The sequence below is a fragment of the Falco peregrinus genome, chromosome 2 (assembly GCF_023634155.1).
Source record: "Falco peregrinus isolate bFalPer1 chromosome 2, bFalPer1.pri, whole genome shotgun sequence".
In the NCBI taxonomy this organism is placed as follows: domain Eukaryota; kingdom Metazoa; phylum Chordata; class Aves; order Falconiformes; family Falconidae; genus Falco; species Falco peregrinus.
In genome coordinates, this window is record NC_073722.1 from 70,281,714 (window position 1) to 70,304,324 (window position 22,611).

The window sequence follows — 22,611 nt, forward strand, 5'->3', positions numbered from 1 at the left end:
AACAGCAAGCAGACCTTTATGGAGTTTCCAGGCCTTTAACAGCAGCTTTGCCCATACTGCAGTTTGACCTACCTTAAATACATTTACTTGTCCACTTACCCTGCCACCTGCAATCCGCTTCAATTAATTCAGTTTTACAGGAAGAAGCAGCACCCTCCTCCTCATTATCACCAGAGGTTCTGCACTCATTCCTCTCCATAGCTTCCACTTTCACTTCGTGTTTCGTGTCCCATTTGTCACATTGTTTATCAGAGCTCTTCCCATCTTGTTCAGCTGTACTACTTGATAGACCTTCAAACAAAAATCAGTTTCATTAATGTCCAATACTGTTGCTTTTTTATGCAAGTGATAAAGCTCAACTAGCCAAAACCAAACCCTAAAGAACCCAATCCAAAAATTTACCTCCACATAGGTGTTATCATTAAACAATCATGAATCATAACACTCCAGATGCCAATATAAAGGAACAGACATAGCAATGTCACTGGTTCTGAAGTGATGTTATGTTTTTGTCAGCCTCTGCTTTGAAGATAAACTTTTATATATAAGAACAAACATACCTCTCTTTTTATGGTGCAAGAATGCAAGTCTGAAGTATTCCCAGGAAATCTAGCAGAATTACTCAGATTTACTTCTGGGTTTATGACAGCAAATTCATCCCTGAGACTTTGGAAATAACTCCAGAGTATTCAACAGGTCAATCTGAAATGACTTCCCTATTTTAAGAAGCTAAAAATGCCCTTATTATTAACCTGATCTTTTCCATTAACTTTACTGTAATTTCTCTGGGCTACTGTGTCGTACCAGACTGTCGCAACACAGGAAGATACCTTTTCTCTGGTCTAGTCCTTGTGTGACCTGTAATCAGCATGTTCAATCAAGCAAAAGGGCTGTTGCTTGAAACACACTGAATACAGAAGCTTGTGGTGGGGGTTTTGGTGACTGCTTCTCAGGAGTTAGCAGTAAAGGGGAACACACAGAGACCTTTTAAGGTAGACCTGGAGAGAATAAAAGAGACTCAGGGCAGTACAATCTATATAAACCCCTCTGCTGCCAGAGGTTGTAGAAGAGACACCAATTCTCAGGGGGAAAAAAATATAGCCCTCCCCAGCATGCTTAGCTAGACCTGCAGGACACTACAGGTTAAACTCAATTCAGCTGTTGCAAGATGACATTTTTAGTGTTACCATGTTTCATTCCAGCATTGGATTTTGTTGTGCCAGGGTGGAAATGCATTCCTCCAAAAGCAGAGTATCCATATGAAGGGTAACTGAACCCTAAAGAAAGGGAAAAGATTAAGAATTAATACAATTGCACCCTAAAGCAAGGAAAACACTATCTGGAAGAACACTGAACCTAAAGACCCGAAATGTTGTTTTATACATACTTTCTGCTTTACTCCATTTGATTAAAACCAATTTTCTAGGCTGAAGGTGAACCTACCCCTTCAAAAACCCAAATAAATTCTACATGGTTGGCTAGTGACACTCTATCTCAGCATCCATAAGACCACACAAATGTAGTATCACTAGTATGCTTCATCTAAAATTCAACTGAGGCTGCACAAGCTACCTCTATGCTTTCAAATCTCTGTGATTACAATAGATTTGCATTCTGGTATTATGCTACAGATGCACTGCTAGCAATGCATGTAACTATTTGAAAACTGCTGCTCTGTCCCCTGCTCTAAAAAAAAGGGTCGCAAAGGTATTGTGGTTCAGATGACACTTGCTGATCTACAGGTTTTTAATGTTCTGCTGCAAGAATCAAAGCAAGGCTTTTATGATCCAGCATCTCAGATATGCTCTGGCTTCAACAGATAGAGCACAGTAGAAATTTTGCTAAATAGCGTCTCAGATTTTTTAACAGTTCTTTGCACTGACAGGGTTAATTTGCCAAATTCCACTCCTGGTCTCAGAAATAATGAGGAACCTGTTTTAATTTTAAACAACCAAGATGGTATTTAGCTGAGCTGTCTCATGGATTTCAGTGCCTTCGAGGCCCTAGGAAGCAACAAAGCCAAGGTATGATGGATTCCTGACTCAGCCTCCCTCAACTAGAAAGGGGATACCTGACTTAAAGCTTCAAGGAAGGAGGAAATGCAAAACAAAACAAAAAGTCACCAGAAACCAGATATATCCAAGTAGGAAGGCAAAGGAGCTGACAAAATATTTAGAAAACAAGATGCTTCACTGCAATGAGTAACGCTGGTAAAAAGACAGGTGAGTCAGGTCTTATCTACCTAGAAAGAGATGAAATCCTCACCACGCTTTAAAAATCAGAATAAACATCTGTCCTGCTCTCAAAGTAGACCCCCTTCTGCTCTTTCCCCAAAACTGCTGCCTTACCAGAGCCAGCACCGCCACCTCCCCCTCCATACATGCCACCGCCTCCTGCGCCACTGCCTCCACCATAGCCATCAGAGAAGTTTGGCATGAGCTTCTGTCGTTTCCTTTGCACTTCTTCCTTATCTGGGTTAGAAGGAATAGATGGGATATGGAGTCACTCTTACTGGTGGCCACACACAGAACAGGATGTGCATACAGAAAGCATTACTGCAGTGTACTATTTTATATAAAGGAAATGCAGAGTGCTGTAGAAAAGTCAACTCTCTTCAAGCTCCAAATAACAGAACAACTTTGTATGTAATGGAGCAGTGAGAATTCCTGTGAGAAACAAGCTAGTGCCAAGTCCCCAGCCAGACCAGCAGCTTTGCTCGGGCCCGCATGGCCTCTTCAGTTATGTCAGGTGCCTTGTGCTCAGACTGGGAGGGAAACGTGCAGAGATGGGGGCTCAGTTTCCTTCAAAAGTGCCTCGGGTACTCAGACCCCTAGAAATCAGCAGTTCCAAAATTCTTCTATGTCTAAGCCAAGTCATAAACCAGCACCAGTGCCCCAAACCACAGACTGGTTCAAGAAAACTTGTCTTTGGGGAATATAAGCACAGGCTCTTCTACCAAGCAAATCTGCTTCAGAAATGGATCCTTATCAAAGGGTCAGCAAACCACAAGGCACTTTGATTTCCAACAGTGCATAGTACCTGCAATGCCCTTTAAACTTTTGTTTAAGGGCAGGGATGGCAAGAAATGGTGAAATCAATGTTTGCTTGAATTGGTTTACTTAAAGTATCAGGAAAGCCACCAGAATAAAGATAGCTTATTTTCGGGCAGGACATAATACTGTCAAACCATGCTGAGCCACAGTAGGAAAAGAAGTCTAAATATTCCATAGCATAGCCCCCCTGGAAAGCAAAACACAAAGATGTAAATGTATCCCAGTGACTGGGGAAAGTGAAAATGTCATGAAAAGATCTACAAAAATAAGGATACAAACAGTACAAGGGTTAAAATCCAGTGGAACTGCTGAGGAAATAACAAAATATCCTTCATTCATCAAACGATCTAATAGTTTTCAACAGCCATATGACAAAAAGAAATTTCATGCACAGGCACATCAGTCAGTGCACCAAATGAGATAGCTGAACCCATCAAACAGTATACTGAAAAGTACAAGTGCATTATTTTCAGGCATACATGATCTGGAAGTATGTACGCATGCACGCACCAGGCATACTCACACTGACAGGGAGGGAAAACTCTAGAGAGCAATCTAGGCAGAGAAACAAACAACAAATCCACATGCACGTGTCTAAGTTTGTGTTAACACTTGCAACACGGGGAAAAAAAGCAGTCCATAAATGGTGATTTCATGATTAGGTCATGTAAGGGATCCAAAAATGCACATAACAACGTTGAGTTGATTTTACTCCAGTAAGAGGCACATAAAAGAAGTCTGCTTCAAATCTGGCAACTTTGCTCTGCAGTTGTACGCTTCACCTTCCACAATACTTGTGCAAGATGTTCTTGAAATGATTACCAATACAAAATCCTCTAGCAACTCTGGAAGTTTTTCTGTATGCATGCTTCCTGATATTTTGTTATAATAGGCCTTAGGTAAATCCACTTGGACATCAACCACTCCCCCTCACTCCTCAGCTGTCCTTAGTCCGCTACCACTGGTGCACACACATTCCAGAGATTTTGACAGGGTATTGATTTAACACAGCTCTAAGTTAGGCACTGAAAACGTGCAAGATTAGGACTTAATAGCGTAACCTGCAGGCAAGTAAACCGTTAAGCAGAAATATTGTCTTAGTACAATGGAACACCAATTCAATGGGCCTCAAGGCATTTCCATATCATTAACACTGTTGATATTTAAAACCGTGACTGCTGCTGCCATTCACACCAAACATTTCAAATGCAGACTTTAAAGGGCCCAGATCTGCTACTTAAACTTCTTTTCATTATCAACTTAGGAAGCAGGCCTGATGCAAACTATTTACTTCTGCTAAGCAACTACAATTTTAACACAAGTGACTGAAACAGCACTTTCCCTGCTCTCACAAGAAGTCTCTTGGGCTTACTTAACTAGTAGAGGCAACTGGAAACTTAAAAACCATCAGTGAAATTGTGAGCTGGGATGGTAAAAGGGGAGAACTGCAAAATACGTACTTTTTCAACCAGATACGAACCTGTCTTTAGTTTAAGGTTTCATATGGAAGCGCCGACAATAAAAAGTCCTTGTATATTGCTTTGCAGAAACTCAAGAGGAAGAGAGTGCCATCTACTGTATGGACAGGCATATGTGCATATAGGAAACTTGCAGGGAGTAAGCCTCACTATGAAAATACTCAGGTTTACTGCCTATCACTCCAACAAAAAACCGCTACAAACCCATTACAGAGCTACCACATTTCATATTAGCTCTGCATAGAACCAGGAGGCAAATATTCTATTTTCTAGAAATAACAACTACAAAAAAAATTCCTCATACAACAAGTCCTATCTTATTAAAAACATTCCTAGGGACCCTACAGTTTCTGTTTCCAATATATAGAAGAGGTTTAATGAATTACCTTTGATTTCTGGATAGTAGAGAAAAGGCTTTGGTTCACTTGTTTCCAGATCAGATTTCCGACGCAGTTGTACAAATACAGATGCTGGCTTTGTGATATTGACATCTCGATACTTGGGTGTTTTGAACACGATAGCAAACTGTGAAGGAAACAATGACAATTGCATCTATCATGGAGCATGGGTTTTGAAAACTTTGCTTTTACATTTGTGTTATTTTGTAGGAGCTGGCTAACAGCTTGGGAGGCAAAAATTCTTAGCAAAAGCTGCCACAACAATAAACTTCCATTTCAGTTTTCAGTTGCACTTCTGAATTCGAGTCCTAAAGCCTTCTGGGAAAGACACAACTGCCATGCAAAGTATCACCGCATCACGTGTGTTAGTACCACACCGTTTGTCCCCTCATCATTCAGCATCTATTTGGTGGCTTTCTCTGTGTTCACAGGAGCTCCATGAGCTTTTTGTATATCCTATCCCAATTTACACTGGTGCTGCATGTTAAAGCAATGGGTCTATCTCCCAGTTTCCTCACACTGTATTCCTAACCTGCCTAGTTACCTAATGTACATCTCTAAAGAACAGTTAAGACTGTATTATTATTAAGAAGTAACCAAGAAGAGAAGAGATTAGTATGGAACACAAGCTTTCACCTAATTTACTTATTGGAATATAGTCCTAGTTTACAGAGATGAGAAAAATCATTAACAAATTATAAATGCTCTGTTACTCACCTGTCTATGTACATCTGTAGGAGAAAAGTCTCCAAAGCCTTCCCACATACCACCATTCTCATCCTCTTCATAGAAACGTATCTGAATATCATCTGCAAAGAGTGAAACAAACACTCTTTGGGATGTTTGTGTATTTGTTTCACCTTTGGGATGTTTGTGCATTTGTTTAAACTTTGGCTAAGTTTATTTCAGATAAAAATCAACACTGTTACTTTTTGGCTAGATGATAACAGTACATAACAGACAATTATCTTTATCCATTTTATGAAAACATCATAAATAACCCGTTCTTGACATCAATTTTAGATCAGCCTAATTCTAATGACTTCACTGAAGCTGCTATTTACTGAGCAGTAAAAGGAGAACTAGGTTTGCTACCTCTTCCTATTCTAGGGCTATAAAACATTCCAGAGGAGCTTTATTTGGAACAAACATGTAGGGAGGGGAGAACTTGAAGCATGAAACGTAGAAACCACCCTCTCTCCTCCAACAGTTTCGGTTCAAAAAACCGTAGCAAAACCTGAAGTGCCACAGTTCAAGTTCCGCTTGCTGCTGGCAGCGTGCCACTTCAGAGCTGCAGCTCAGAGAGATGGCAAGGGTGTGATGTGAGCGAGCGGCATGTTAGCAGTGATCCCACACCCCCCAGACACAGCATGGGCCAGAAACATGTGATTTGACTTCTGTTCCTCTGAACAATTTTTATTTGTTCTCTTTGTATTTATTTATTTTCAGGAGAAGCTGGGAAATAGCACACTAGCATATTCCTTCCCCACCACCCCTGGTAAGAAAGAAAACAGAAAAAGCCTACTCTCTCTTAGGGTGACTGATGCAAGACAGGCTTTTGGAGCAGACAAACTGCTTCCTCTGATCCACCACCACCTGCTAGTCTCAAGACTGTGAACCACCACTTCCAGTCATGCTGTCCTGCAAGCTCAAGCTCCTTCAGGCAGGAGATTTCTCAGAGCAATGAGGTCAGGGGAAACCCCGATCTGGCTGAGGGGAAACCCCACCTCAGGGCTTCCACTGAGTCAGACATTTATTTATTTATTTTGTGCACAAAAGTTATGTTTCATCTCGGCCCTTCTGATAGCAGAGGGTATATACACTACCGATGGAAAACAGTTTTTCCAAAGCCTTTAAAAGCCTCCAGAGCCCTCTCTCTTTCCTAAGTGGCAGAAGAACATTTGCAAGAAAGAGGTGGAAAAGGACAGCCTGTATTAATAGAAAATGTCAGCATGATTTTGACAACATATGCAGGGACTGATTCCAAACAGGTGAGAATGGGACACCCACTCCACCACGCAATCTGTACCAGAGAGTTTCAGGTATTCCCTATAGATGAAAATTACAAAGGATTTCCCACACTCCCATCTTTTTTCTTTTTAGTTCAGCCCAAATACTACAACCAACCACATTAACCATTATCTTCCTATCCAAAAAAAGAGCACCCAAATCCACATGGCTCAATCCTGACACAGTCACAGCCATGAGCAGAGATTACCAAAATGAGTCTGTGAGAAGTATCTGTTTACACCAAGTAATCTCTACCACTTGCATATACATAAAAAAAATGAAGTTACTAGCAGCAGTACTGAATGCATTTAGTTCCCATTGGTGGTTAACACAGAATGCCCATACTTACTCGTTATAATCAGGAACTTAATAATGAATCAGAAACTTTAGAGTAATTCTGAGCAGGTGTTAGTTGATAAGAGTCGAACATCACCCAGGACCCACCACCCACAAAAATCCCAGAACATGGGCAAGGGCAGAAATCTGAGAAGAGCATGTCCTTTGTGGAGGCAACACAAGCTGTATTTTCTTTGCAGCAGGCTATTTTGATTTATTTTTTTGTCTGGATTTTCTGGAATGCTGGCCTGACTTCCAGAAAGGCTGAGTGCTTACAAATCCTGCTGCACTATCACAGTGGGAGAATACTGTGGCAGCACAGCAGGCTTCATGTATACGCCAGGTGAACACCCTGGTGTGCCTTACAATACTCTGGACTCTTACCTTTCTGCACCTTGTCACAGAGAAGGTAAATCTCCTCCCCTCCTGTTACGCATCCTGCTGTTCTGTCCATTCTTACAATTTTTAAGTTTGAGGCATTGGGAGCTTCTATTGAAAGAAAAGAGTAAAAAAACCCCAAAAGTACCTTCATAACGGTTTTAGATTTCAACAAAAACCCAAGCACAACACATAGAAATGCAATTGAAAGACAAGCCTCCAATACAACCTGCCTAAATTTGTCTAGTTTTTGTGTTTGTTTTTTTCAAAAATGAAGAAATCTACAGTTTTTCATCTGAAAGGCATAATCTTGCATCCTCTAAACTTTGACTGAACCGTGAACGATAAAATAAGGCCCTGGCCATTTCAGCACAATTACTAAAGTAGCACAGCAGTGAACTGCACCCGGCACTCTGCACTAGTACTAGCTTTATGAGAAGAGCGCATTACAAAAGAATAAAAATTTTTCTTCCCTGCTTTCTTGACAGCCTGACATCCTCGAGAGCTGTTCCCTGTATCTCAGAACTTCAACGCAATACGCAAGGCTTTGCTTTCCACTGTGGCTTACTTGAAAGCACTGTCAGCCCTCGGCCAATATACTGGACTGTGATAAAAAAGCCCACCTTCATGGCTTTCAGCAGAGGCATCAATGGATACCTATTGGTCCCAAAGACAGAACTATCATCTGACAAGTAAAAGCAGCTGTGACAGGCAGCGATGCTACCACAAGTTGTGTCTGGTCTGTGGAAGAGGCCTGAATGGTGCCAATGAAGAGTATTAGAAAACACCAAAAATTGAGAAAAATTTTTTACAATTAACAACCAAGAATTCACCTTGGGAGTTCAGAAAGTAGTAACTGACATCTATGTAGCAACTTAGAACAGCAGAAACCTGCATACAAAACTTCCCTTCTATTTCATCTCCTTAGTTGGAGTCAATATTTTGATAGCCAGGTTCAGAGGGATAGGGTAACTTCAACAGGTTTTATACGTATGGCTCTGTTGATGCTTTGTCCTCTTCCTCTCTGCTTTACAAATACCCTCTATCATTATTCAGGTGTGAGACAGAGTAATGAAAACAAATGGAACCTGTAATTGTTTCTAATGAAAAATCAAGATTTCTTAAAGACACTGCTTGGTAAGTTCACCTCAGCCTCCAGATAAAAAGATTGTGTTTTCTCATCCAGAAAATGTATGTCATGTGTGCCATAATAACAGCAGACTTCACTTCTGTTCTCTCAGTGAATATATGCAAAATGATTGTGCTACATCACTACATTCCCGAATTAATAGCAAGCAACACACTATATTAGAACAGTTGCACTTACTATCTTTTCACCTAGACTTTGTCCTTTACAAAGTGATGATATAGCCGTGACTTGTGCAAAGGAAAAAAAAAAAAAAAAAAGGTAATTTGAGTCATTCCGTTAACGACTATCAAGAACATGGTAATCCACAGCTACAGGGAGGAAAATGCAGGCAGCAGAAAGGGTTCAGGTAAGATGAGTAAGTATAATCGAAAAGCACAAGAGAAAACATGAAGTGAGAAGATTCACTTAGAAAAAAAGACGAATAGAGGGTTATAACAGAAATATAAAAAATACTGACAGGTCTAAAGGAAATGGATTGAGAAGGCTGGTTGTCTTAGTCTCACAAAACAAGGACAAGCAGATGGCCAGCAAAACTGAAAAGTGTCAAATTCTCAACAAAGACTGAAGCAAAGTAATTTTTTCCTCACATCTTGTGTGACAAGGCTTTGTCATACAAAGCAGCTGAACACACTGCAAAATGCAAGCACTTCTTACGAATATACTAAGAATTTACAAAATCCTCATAATACAAGGATTAAACATGCTAACAGCAAAATAAAATCTTCCTTTACGGCTTATATCACCATCTATTAAAAACCAGAATGACACCATGTGCACTGGAATAGACATAGGGCCAATTATCCATGGGCTATATGTTACTGGAAGCAGCAGGGCTGGATGAGTCTACGTATAGCAAGATCTACATATCATTTTTGTATGTACAAAAGCTCGCCCCTTATTAGAAAGGTAATTAAACCCAAATATACTTACTGCTGTCATATATTGCATCTGATATAACAGGATCAAGTTTCCGTGTGAAACTACCATTACTGTCAGGAAGAAAGGCCGTGAACATAAGACGCACCACACTGAGATCCATTTCTTTAGTCTGCTGTACTGCTGCCTGACGAATAATTTCTCTTTCTCGTTCTGGAACGGGTAAGTAGACAGATGAATTAACACAAGGGGTAGAGGATCCATAACAAAACAGAGAAAGTATTTTCCAAATGTTACTATCAAAAGGCACCAATAGCGAGGAAATGTTTTCCATTTCATTTAGTATCTATCGGCTTCTCTGTTTTTAAGCAGAGAGAAGCAGCTATTCACAATATACTGCAGTCATCTTGCAGTTTGCGCATCAGATATTATGTAAGATATGGTATATAATGAAAAGACATGCAGAAAATTACTATTTTCTGCTCTCAGTTTATAAAGGTTGCAAAAAGGACAAAGGCCACCACTAAGGACATTGAGCACCTGGTATAAGAGTGATAAATAGAAGGCTGGCCCCTCTGTACAGTGCCTGAAAGCAACGGAGACCACTGGTTTTACAGGGATATGGGTGAAATGCAACTGAATGAAACAGTATTCTCCAAAGAAGGTCCCTAAGCTACTTAAGGATATCATGTCTTGCAGCAATAATGCAAAATTACTCTATTTATCCATTTACTGAACAGGATAAAAGCAATGAAATATAGATGCAGAGGTGGCTACAGGAAGCTATGAAAGGAAGTTGCTTGTTCTCATGTGCATATTCACAGCAAAGACTCTTTCTTTCAGATTCCCTAAAACGTGACAGCAACACACCACCTCTTAAACCACATGGCCATAGGTTGTTTTCCTACTCGCGGCCTTTTTCTGGCTAAGAATCTGTGTTTTCAGAAAATAAACCTATTTTTAATACAAGACCTATTAAAATCATGTCTACATACCAGTTAGTTGTCTGTCTCCACATCCTTCTGCCTGCAGATAGCCAAGTTCAGGATGCACCAGGAGTCCTGGGTTGTATCCTTTCTTGCAAGCATCTATCATGCGTGTTTCCAGAGTTTCAAACACTTTCTTCTTTGTGACATGAAGTATTCCAAGATTTGCAAACCTGTCGCATTTTGATCGGGGGAAATACTTTCTTAATGCTTTATGCCAAACCTGCAGCAGGCAGTCTCTCGCCAGAGGCAGCCACACAAGGAAGCCAATGGAAGGACTCTATAGGCTTATGTAGGCACTATTAATTCTTGAGGGCAAATTTTCCAGCAAGAAAAATATAGCCAAGCTTACAAAATACATAAAGTGCGCACCATCATATGGCAGCAATTGTACAAATGCATTGGATTTTCTCCTGGCAAAAATAGTAATCTATTAGGTTTCAGACTTACACTGTGGAAATAATTTACAAAACACTTGAAAATCTGGTTGTCACACTTTGTTCCATCTTGGCAATGACACGTCATTCTATATGGCTGTTACGCAGAGCAACTGCTCAGAATAAGCTCCATCTGCTCAAAATGATTTGGAGAGCAAGCTAAGCTAAAAACAGTGCAACATTTTCCAAAGAAAATGTTTTAACCAAGAGACTGGACATTGAGCAAGACGATTCAGGTATCTATTTGAATCAAAACTTCCATAATACAAGATCTGCTTTTGTAAAAATCTCCTGGCACATTCAAAAATCAATTAGATCTAGAAGTATGAAAACAAGACAATAACTCAATTTTCATGTGGGTCAATTGAGGATAGGAAAGCTGTTTCTAAACATCTGATGAAAAACAAGACAGGTTAGGAAATGAGCCAAACTTTTCAAGATGAAAAGGAGCATTTCAAATAAAGCTATTTAAATTGTTGTGCTTCGTAAAGTTAGTGCACTGGGCTTGGACATCAAAAGTTACAGTTTAAAAGAATCTCTCTCTCCCAACCTTCTCAGCTTTTTAAACTTCATCTTCTTCACCAACAAAGACATTCTTGAGATCACAGAAATAAAACTCACAGCCAGCATGAAACCTGATCTAAGCCTGAAAACGTCGACAGGAGCCTCAGCTCCATTTACTGATATAAACAATTAATTCTTTTAAATTAAACCAGAACAGACCAACTACAATTTCACTACAATCTTACTGCTTTAAACTTAAAAAGTTTGACTCATTTAGTATTTTCATGTTTATACATGTCTTGCATTAATTTCAAATTTACTAACCCTATTTTCCTAACACTTTTCACTATACCTCTATTGGCAGACTTCAGCAAAAGTAAAATACTGATCAAAATGGTAACAAAAGCTTTTCTGCAGAATTTTACAGTTCTTTCTCTTTGATTGAAACTACTTATATTTTAAATAATGGGCTTTCAACACAAATTTGGACTGCACACCAAGGGACTGAAACTCTACAGACTCCAAAAGAAAATTATTTGCTTAAGCCTATTTGGCTTGCTTAAGGCAAATTTTACCAAGGTAAACAGTAACTCTATTTATTTTAATATTTAAGATACAAGCAAAACATGGATCAGAGTGTGAAGACTAGTGCTCCACTTAGCTGCCACTTAGTAGTATTTTTTTATTGGTTCTTACAGTGTTTATAGCTGATTCTTTCTCCTTTAGCCCAGCTTTACAGATGAGTTGACAGACTTACCCTACCACCATATCTTTAGGTCCTGCATTAACCGTGCATACTCCATCTTCACAAAATTTACCCACCAAGCTGTGCGCATGTAAGTGGACATATTTCCCATTAGTAACTAACTGGACGATTACTTTTGCAGGTCCAACATAATTGCAGATCTGTAAATAAATATTAAAAGAAATGTGGGTTTGTCTGGTTGGGTTTTTTTAAATGGAACAAGTAATGATTCCAGTTGGGTATTTTCTGTCAGCTAAGTACAATCGAACTTAGACCGGAGAAATGTGTATTCATTTCCATGGGAATAAACTATACCAGCTCATCACAAAGAAAAGTGTGTTACTTTTTTTTTTTTTTTAATTAGACTTGACATACAAATGGCAGGCATAGTGACCAAAAGTTAAGAAATAAAACAAAGCTAAAGGAAAACAACCTCTTTTCCCAAATCATGAATCTCAGTTTTGAATTCTGACCAGTTACTCCACATTGCTCTCCTTAAATTTCAATTAGAGCACTGAATTCCTAATAAACATTGTTACATGTTAATAAGCTTACAGAAAATCTACGTATTTAACAAAAACCCTTGCATTATTTAGCCCAATTTGAAAACACTTTAAAAATTTATTTTTAAATATTAAGATTGTTTTAAACATTTTGGCCTCATTACAATGACTCTTCAGGTAGAGATTTTAAAGTGAATTAAATCTGTATTCATAGGTATTTTGTTAGTTCAATACGCCACATCAACACATATTACTCAGTTCAGTAAATATTTCCTTTAAGTGTACATGTGGATATATGCTAAATCCCCACCTAAGACTATGCAGGACTGCAACTATTATAAACTGGGTGCCTTAGCATAGCCAACTCTGGAGGACCACAAAGCTTCTTTTCCCTGTTATAGTTGCTAATCACTACACACTTTTTAATAGCTTTTAAAATTGTGATGTCAAGTAATGCCTCAAAAACAAACCTAAATTTACTAACAACATACTGCATTAGTAAGTTACTTCCTTTACATATATTATTTAGAACTTTACTTTCTTCCTCACAAGTAATACTTAAGTCAGTTATTGGTTCTATACCACTTTCAAATTATGTAGAATATAAAAATTACCCCACTTTTAACAAAGCAAACATTACTTTCCCTTCCAATTCGCTTAATTAACCCTTTTATCAGTGTTGGGGTTTTTTCCCTCCTCCTCTAATTTTTCTTCTAATTTGCCTTGGGCAAAGTTCTTTGTATTACAGCAGCTTATAGATCTAATCAACCAAGGTATTAAAGGATCACGATAAACATTAAAGTGATGAATCAGTGATGAACTGAATACTTAAGGTTATATTGTTGATAAAATGCTGATAACCAGGGATTGCCATGATTTCACCATGTTACTAAGTCCTGCTAGCTTCCTTCACTCCAGTTAACCCCTCTCTTGAACCCATTCCATCACAGCTGAAACACTCTGCATACGTACAACACATGCCCTTCCCGTCTTCCTATTCACTAATAAAAGAAAAAAAAATAATTCTCTACTATAAATCCAGGAAGAACAGGTGTGCAAAAGTCCTCTCCATACTCACTGCCTGCTGGTTAACTGTGTAATACTGTATTAATGTGCATTTTACAAGTACCAGTTTCTAAAATACAAAGCATGGGATACTCAGGCTTTCCCCTTGCTTCCAAATTGTAATCCCTCCTCGACTGAAACAACAAAGGGATGCAGAATAATCACTGCTTCACCATTTCCACAATTTACCAGCAGCGACAAAATGCAGGGATCCCTACGTAGCTTTCAAAAGTCATCTGAAAATAAAAATGATTGCGCTTGGTGCTACATGTCACCACCACTACTACAATTAACTTTTCAAGAGGGGAGCTTTTAAAAAATTATTTTCATTTCATCCCGCACTGAATAAGCCTTTCCTGCTATAAAGGTCCCAGCACATCTATAGCATCATATTCATTATGAGTAACATGCATGTTCTAGTATCGCATCAGAAAATTTCAAGACAATCCTTCATCAGCTGTAGAAACCACAGTGAAACTGTACGTAGGACTGCTGCACGTCAAGGACTTTCCAGCCTCTGAAAGCAGAACACACAACTGCAGCAGTAACCAGATTGCAATCTCCCCTTGTTACACAGCTCAGCATGATCTTTGTAGTCCCTCCCAGGGGAAAAACAAGAGTTCTTAAAACATAATACCTTATGTAGGTCATAAAGCAAGAAAGGACTGTTTTTGTCATCCAGTCTGATGTCCTATGCTGCAAAGGCTACAGAATGTCCCTGAAGTGTTTCCTACCTATATTTCTTATAGGCAGACCTTCCTACTTGATTTTGAGACATCCAGTTTATCTCGTTGCCCAGCAAAATAGCCTCGGTGGTTAAATAGCCTTATGCACCATAAATTAAGTCTGAAATAATTTTTCAGTGCCTTTGAATAATTGATGCCAGAATTTCAGAATAACTTGAAATTTATTCTGGCACTAAGATACATAAATAACTATCACCTTTTATGTAAGAGCTTAAAAAACACTGTCAAAGGCATTAAAAGGCATAAGGTATATTACAATGCTGAATATCTACAGAAACCTAAGGATTATGGTGTTGATACAAAAACATACACGAACATGAGAAGGAGATAGCATGTGGGTGCTGTACTGTTCAAAATCAGAGCTGTGATCTGAAAAAAATAGCTAATAAGCTTCAAATTGAAGATAGGGGAGAAAAAGAAAATAAGGAGTTCCTGGGAAGAGCATAGCTGTAATACTTCATTACATCCTGTACTGAAGCAGCATTCAATTGATCTAATCTCATAAAAGTTAAAATGCTGCAGGCTCACATTTATCTGCTGTTTCTGTTTGAGGGAAGATTTGTCTGAAAGATTAAAAGGACCCTATGAACTTGAAATCGAGTAAATTTCAAAACAGGAGTTGAAAGTTTTTTCAGTTATTTCACATCCTCCTGCAATCCAGACCCCAGCCAATTTTTTATAGTTTCTGGAACTTTACAAAAATTTTATAAGAACATTATTCTACTTCAAAGATGTTTTTTCCAGTTACTCTTACAACCAAGAAGTGAACCCAACTGGTCAATGACAGAAAGCAAATGATGGAACAGACCATGTCAAAGCCAGCAGCTACAGAAGCAAGCGCCCATTTCTCTTTCTAATCACTTTGTTGCAACAACTACAGCCCCAATCCTGACTAACCTTCAGTGTGTGACTAGTGCTGTCCTCAATATGCAAGTACAAGAAGTGTTCCACAGATAAGGCACTGCTCACTTTTTATAAATATGTTTTCAGAAAGCAGCATCATTTTTCTTTTCAGTTGCTAGTTTAAGACAAAGTATTTCAGATTTGGCACAAATCATTTAGGTGACTGAACACTTACTTAGAGGTCTAAGAATAAGCAATGTAAAGTAATTTAAACAATTGGGAGTTGAAGATCATCTGATCCTCTGAACATGAGGTCACTCCCATGCCAAAAATAGAGTTTGGTGCTCTCCTTTAGGAGCCTGACTAAAGGGACTTGGTGCCCCATATTCAGCCAAATTAACCATAACAGTAAAAAAGCACAAATCTCACCAGATTTATCTTTGGCTGAATTTGGTTCAGTACAGGTTTTTAAGAGGGGTCAAGATTTATAACAGAAAGTCTGCTCATTCTTGGCTTATGTTTATTCCTTAATTCAGCTGTTAAATGAATTTTTAACTTGTGATCAGCAATCTATCACTCTACAATTTAACTCCTATGGGTGAAAAAAGCAAATATGCTGCTCCTTTCTTCACCAAAACGGTTCATCAACAACATAACTTCAATCTTCCATAAATTCCCCTCTTGAACTTGAAGCATATACTGAAATCACTGATTTCAATAAGACCGCTTATCTCCAAATCGAGGTATAATTTAGGACAGCCCCAGGACACGACGGGATGGGCAATCATCCTGCTCAGGTGCCTGGGTTTAGGGCTGCCTAACTGGCATGCAGCTTCGATTTGCAAGCTGAACTGCACAAGGTCCAAGCTCTTTGGCAGAGAGGTGGTGTTCATTAGCTTGGGCACACCTCTGAGCCATCGGTTACTCAGTTTCTGGGCTGGAGCAGATTTACATTCCGCTCACGGAGAATAGGCAACTTGAGTTTACGGCCACCCACGTAGACTTGCCCCCAAGGAGATGAAAATTCAGGACATTTCTTTCACACCACTATTTTCAGCAAATTCTTTTCACACCCAAAACTGGATCAAGTATTTCAGCGTAAAACATGAATATGCTTACACTAACATCAGCATGCAAGATCAGGTCACACGTGGTAAACGTGTAAGAAGGCCAGTGTAAATTTTCTGTACAAGTAGTTTTCTCAGTTTTTCAAATACATATAAACAAGTGAATTACGAATAAAAAATTTAGACAGTTAAGTAAGTTGGTGATAATACTAGACAATCCAGTTTTATTCTTTCTTCTTATACTATAGACTGTTTTCCCGCCTGGCCAAAACACTAACAATGAATAAGCACCCCAGGAGCTTTGATTTCAACTGTTCTAGATATCAGCATTTTCCAGTGTTGTGTTACTTACACTAAGCAGATGAAAATGAAATTCAAATGAAGAATTTTAGGTAGCTTTCTACTGTAATCATGAAACTTGTCATGAAATGTAACTTCATTAAAACATATTCAGTATCTACAACTTCTCTGCCCTGCGTAACCACATGCAAAGTTATTTAACATCCTCTGAAACTGTACGATATTTTGTACATGATATTAGGATTACTGTTAGCAAAAACAGAGTTAAACAAAGGAATATAAATCCATAAATGATAAACATTAACAAACCAACCCATTTTTTAATATTCTAGAATACTACCACTGTTATCTAGACTCCATTTGTTGTGACTGTGCTGTTAAAATAGGAGGTCTTAAATCAATTCCACTTTGCTGGCCAGTGCAGATTTGCCTTAAGCGCAAAGACTGGAAATTACTATACAGGACGTGGTTAATTTAATTAACTACCAAAACATCTTGCTTAGAGACATGGCAAAGTCTTCAGCACTCCAGCCTTTACATGAAAGATATATCTTGGTATGTTCCAGCTCAGCTACAAGTTACAAACTGGGTGCAGTAAAAAAAAACAACCAAAAACCAGACAACAAAAAAGTTGAACAGTCCACATTATGCAAGAAGTCATATCAGATAAATGTGTTTTCTTTTGGCCTTCAGTCCATAATCCTATAAAAAGGGAATAGGGAGACTGCAATGCTTTTTTGTGCACTGAAGATACCTATTTTCAGGACATCTCGTGGTAGCTACCAGTAAATTACATCAGCTTTTTGTGCAGAGATGGCCAAGCAGAAAGGAGATCCCAATGTCGAGCTGGACTGACCACATCATAGCCAAGGCTAAAAGATGTCATAAACCCTCCTTTTTACAGTACAGCCAAACTCACACTACTGTCCTTTCACAGCACTGCGATCAACTAATGGAGGTTTTATGGTGAAAGCCTTGGCACAAGAAAAAAACAAACAAACAAACAAAACCAACAAAAACCCCAAAACAAAACAAAAAACTCAATGCAACAAAAAATAGCAATCTTCAATTGTGCTCACCTCAGTTATGACAAGGTTAGCACCCTTTGACAAAACAGAGAAGAGACTTACAGGAAAAGGTGTGAAACACTTCTGTCTTTACTGGCACCACTTGAATCAAGAACAGGCACTAACAAGCAATGGCCTTGAGGAATTTACTTGTGTTCCCTTGCCAGCCTCTCCCAGCAGGTGTTGCCATGTGGGGATTTGTACTAGAAAAAACACAGATGCGCACAGTAGGACGAGAGGGAGGGAGGGGAAGGGACACATGTGTGTGTTGGGGAGGAAGCTGTAGATGCAATTAAATTCTAATGATCAATGAAAATAGAAGGTTTGATGGAAAGCCAAACAGCATTTTGCTTTCTAGTTTATTCACGGAGAAATTCCATCTCCTGTATAACTAACTCCTCTTTGCATATCTCCTTGTTGTGCTATTGTGCGACCCATCACACCTCTACAAAGTATCATCTGTATTATTATCGACACAGATTGGATTGGAATCCAAAGATCTGGCTTAACTGAGGTAAATTATTTTATATCTGAACATATCGGTGAAATGTCATTCATTGGTTCATCATTACCATCACAACAGGAAAGGGAAAAGCAAGCAGATCCTTTGCCTGGGCTAGTAATTTTTCATAGGTGTTTTGCAAGGCTATATGAAAACAGCTTTCCCAGCTTCTTCTCCATTCACAAGACTAACACCCTAGGCTATCTCAGCCAATGCTGATTATTTTCCATTAAGTCATGCTCATACTGATTCATCATGGAGATGCAACTGTTCCAAACTCCAGCCTTTCTCAAGAACTGCAGAAGAACCTCATGCACACTGAGGAGTGGCACACACCAAGGCAGAGGCTGACTGCTTGCCACTCCTCCCTTCCCTCCTCTCCCCGTAAAGGAGAAAGTAAAGAGATAACACTAGAATTAAAACACATTAACCCTGCTCCTTGTGAGACAACCTCTAGTGCAATAGTTCAAAGAGGTAATGCAATACCGAGACTAAGACTTTCATTAAGTTAAGAAAATACTGAAAAAACACAGTGTATCTTTTCCATGGAAAAATAATTTGCTGCAAGAACCACAGGCAAAGACAGTTCTTCTCTAATCCTAGAATGATTAATCACCACTGTTAAAATCATATTGTGCTAGCACAGAACGTTTCTTTGATTAACATCTTTGAACTTTTTCCAGGGGGAAAAAGCTCTGAAAAAGGCTCTGCGAATACCTGAACATAATGCTGCTCCCATTAAAATGAGAAGTTTTCTGTTGACTTTAAAGGAATTAAGTCCTTAAGAAATTAGTATCCTAGAGATACTGAATAAGGAGTAACATGAACAGAAAAAGAAGGAAACCTTGGTAAATAGCATCTTAGAGTGGAGTAACTGACCAGACTCATCCTTTGCAGTATGCTAGAAGTGGAGCAACCAAGCAGTTCAGGCCTTGTTTTGTGCTGAAACTGCACCTTAAGGCAGAGGTCCGTTAGTCTGCACAAGGGCAGTGAGGTGGTGGGTGCAGGAAAGCTTACTGCTCGACTGCTGACAGATAAACATGGTGCCAAAATATCTCCACAAATCTGAAAACAACTTCCTTTTCAAAATCAATTACATTTTGAAAGTTGGGATTGAAATGCAGTCAGTTTTGAATAATTCCATACAAATTTATGTTGATATGCAGCAAGGTCCTATACACGTACATATGACACTTGCATTCGGTTCGCAAAACTAATGATTTATGTACTTACTTTGACCTGAGGGTAGGATTTTTTGTTCTTTTCACTAGAAGCACCAGGAAGTCCACCATGTGAAGGCCCTTCACATACATATCGGAAACGAAACCCCCTCTGTGGAGATAAAGGAAAAGAAACTTGAAAGCTGTTTAGAAACAAAACTTTAAAAAAAAAGCACATGCACAAACAAGACTTGCCCAAACAGCCTACAAACAGAAAAGTTACAACTGTTCATCCCTCAAATGCCTTCTGAGTAGTGGTTAACAAAGCACTGCTGAACTGTTGCCCTGGAGAAACTGTTGTATTTTCACTCTTACACACAGCAGCAATCTGAAATTTTTCTTTGAGTAAATGAAGATATTTTGAAGCAGAGGTCTATTTATACTCTCAAAACAAGATTAAATTAACACATAGAGAATGCAACAGCAGATACTCTCATGATTGCTGCTAGGTAGAAAGAACTGAAGCCAATAATAATCAAGGAAGTCCAAAGAATCATAAAGAAAAGAGAACAGGGATGAAACAGAAAAATGCTTCTTCCTTCTGGGAAGAGCATGTGAAAGCTGTTTCTCCGAGTGGAGTCCAGAAACAGCCCAAAAGCTTCAGGGGACTTTAAATGGCTGGGCTTTCATCTCAGCTACATAAATAGATGTCTGAATATACTTTGGGGAACTAAAGGATGTTAGCAACCACTCCACAGTACAGCTGTCCATTTATTCCATTTTTATTTATAGGAAGTAACATCCCCTTTAAAGGGTAATGTATAAGGCACAAAAGATGCAACTCTTAAATGTATTTGGTAACTTTACCTACATTATTTCATGTAGCCCACAACTTCAAATACTTTCAGGATAGATCTGCTCCCCAGTCCTGCAATTTCTGGCAAAATCTCCATCTAATACAGGGATCCCAGTGTCTGTCCAAACAGCACCAGATAGTGGTGTATCCTTCATCAAGAATCGTTCAGCTTCTTTCTAACAGTAGACAACTCTGAATTCAAAGTCTGTATTAGCTGATGATAAACAACCTGGTTCAAAAATTGCTCTGTAATCATTAGCTTCAACAGTTATCTCACTAAAGCCTTTTCAGTTTTAAGAATTTGTTTCCCAGGCAAATGTGAAGATCTGACTTCTATTCAGATACTGGCCAGGCAACGTAATTCATCCTTAAGCATGTATTTGCCTTCCTATGGCAAACTGAGTGACTGAGCGTATTGCAAGCAAAGTGCCCAGCTATCGTGAGCTCGAACTCAAGCTGCCAAAAGACAAAACAACCTCTGCAGTCACGACACACGGTATGACCCAGTCTCTCTTCACCTCTACGCCGTCGATCCAACAGATCCAGCAGTCATCTGTGTGGCCTTCCCCAGTCTATTGCCCTTGCTATCCTAGCTACATTTTCATACATACAGTCTTACTCCCCCCAGCTGTTTCTTTGCTCCAAAAATGATCACAAGCACAGCACTCTGCTGATGGATCACCCTCAGCACCCCGCTATAAACCATTGCCCAGCCTGCCACATGGGTACTCTGTTAAAGGAGCTGCTTGCTCCCTTCGGTTTCCCCTTAGGTACTGCACACTGTAGGCTCCACCATGCAAAGACACAGCCTGATTTGGGATGAAATAAAACGACATGGAAGAGACAGTGTATTCTTCCAAGAGTTCACGGTACACTGCTGTTTCACCTATGACCATGAAGTGTCCTATTGCTGGAGGGATGCTCGGGCAGAAAAATGTCTTTGGTGTGTGGCTGAAACCAGCGTTCTCTATCATCTCCTACTAGAAAGACTGGATTGTGCCATGCTTCTGCAGAAGACCAAGAAGAAAATGGGACAGCTTTGAGACACCCTGTTTGTCTGCCTACTTAACATGTCCATAGGGTAGGATTTTCAGCAACTGATTGGGAGAGGCAGGAAAGGGGTCTCCATGCTGCAATAGCTTCCAGAGGAATACATGTAATTGCTGATGCAACCAGCTAAAGGAAAAATATCCTGCCATATTTCAAGGCAATTTTCACTCAGCAGTTACTTCCCAAATCAGTTGCATGAAAACTAACCAGCGCATTGGGGTGACTTTCATACTGTCAGAGGAATGCGAGTGAGTGTTTGCTACACAGTCACCAAAAAAGTTTCATTCAAGTATTTATCTTTATTGTTCTTGGGTTTCAAAACAGTGAACTGTGACAAAAGGAATCTCAAAGAACAACAGAATTTTACTATGACAACACACAAGTTGAAAATTCCAGTAACTTGGGAACAGAATGAAATGTTTTTATTTTTTCCACTCATGTTTCAAGAAAGATGAAACAAAATCTAAAAATCTTCCATGTTTGGTCTAATTGTTTGTTTCAAAATACTGGGGTACTGCAAAAGTAACTTATAAGATGAAGAGTCTATACTTAGCAAGACATTTTTTTAAAACCTTCAGGTGTTTGGGTTTTTTTGTGTCTTATGACACTTCCAGAGAGAGACGAAGATGAAAACAGAACAAAACAGGAAATGATTTAACTACAAAAGTGAGAGGAAAAACTGCTCATGGTTAAGTGGCACATTTGTTATGAGAGTTCAACCTCTTCAGTGCTCACCTGAAGTCATAATTTTATTCAAAGCTGATTACAGTGACATAGCTACCTTAAAGATTTTCAAAAGGTACTGTTCTTCTTACCTGTTTTGGCTGTTCTATGATTTGAAGGTATGGTCCATCTGCTAACATAAAAGAAAGAAAAGCAATAATAGAAATTACATTTTTATTACTATGACAGAAGTTGCAGGGGTAAATTTGATGTCCTTGAATGTCTTGAGAAAAAAGAAAAGCACCTAAGCATCTTAGAACTTAAATTTTAACAAATAATTTCATCACTTGTCAGTCTCTCATTTCCAACATTCCCTAAGACCAGTGCAGTAAGAAGGGAAGGATTAATTAAAAAAAGTTAATTTTATCTCAGAGGGCC

The 22,611-nt window shown here is 39.0% G+C and overlaps 1 protein-coding gene across 1 annotated transcript in view; it reads right to left on the reverse strand.

Moving 5' to 3' along the window:
- Positions 1 to 22,611, reverse strand: part of NFKB1 (nuclear factor kappa B subunit 1) — a 60,587-nt gene that overhangs the window by 15,807 nt on the left and 22,169 nt on the right. The window contains 11 exon segments of the mRNA XM_055796309.1: positions 100 to 291; positions 1,188 to 1,277; positions 2,349 to 2,471; positions 4,918 to 5,056; positions 5,647 to 5,738; positions 7,660 to 7,764; positions 9,734 to 9,892; positions 10,675 to 10,838; positions 12,364 to 12,512; positions 19,678 to 19,776; positions 22,326 to 22,366. Coding sequence (XP_055652284.1) covers positions 100 to 291; positions 1,188 to 1,277; positions 2,349 to 2,471; positions 4,918 to 5,056; positions 5,647 to 5,738; positions 7,660 to 7,764; positions 9,734 to 9,892; positions 10,675 to 10,838; positions 12,364 to 12,512; positions 19,678 to 19,776; positions 22,326 to 22,366 — 1,353 coding nt within the window.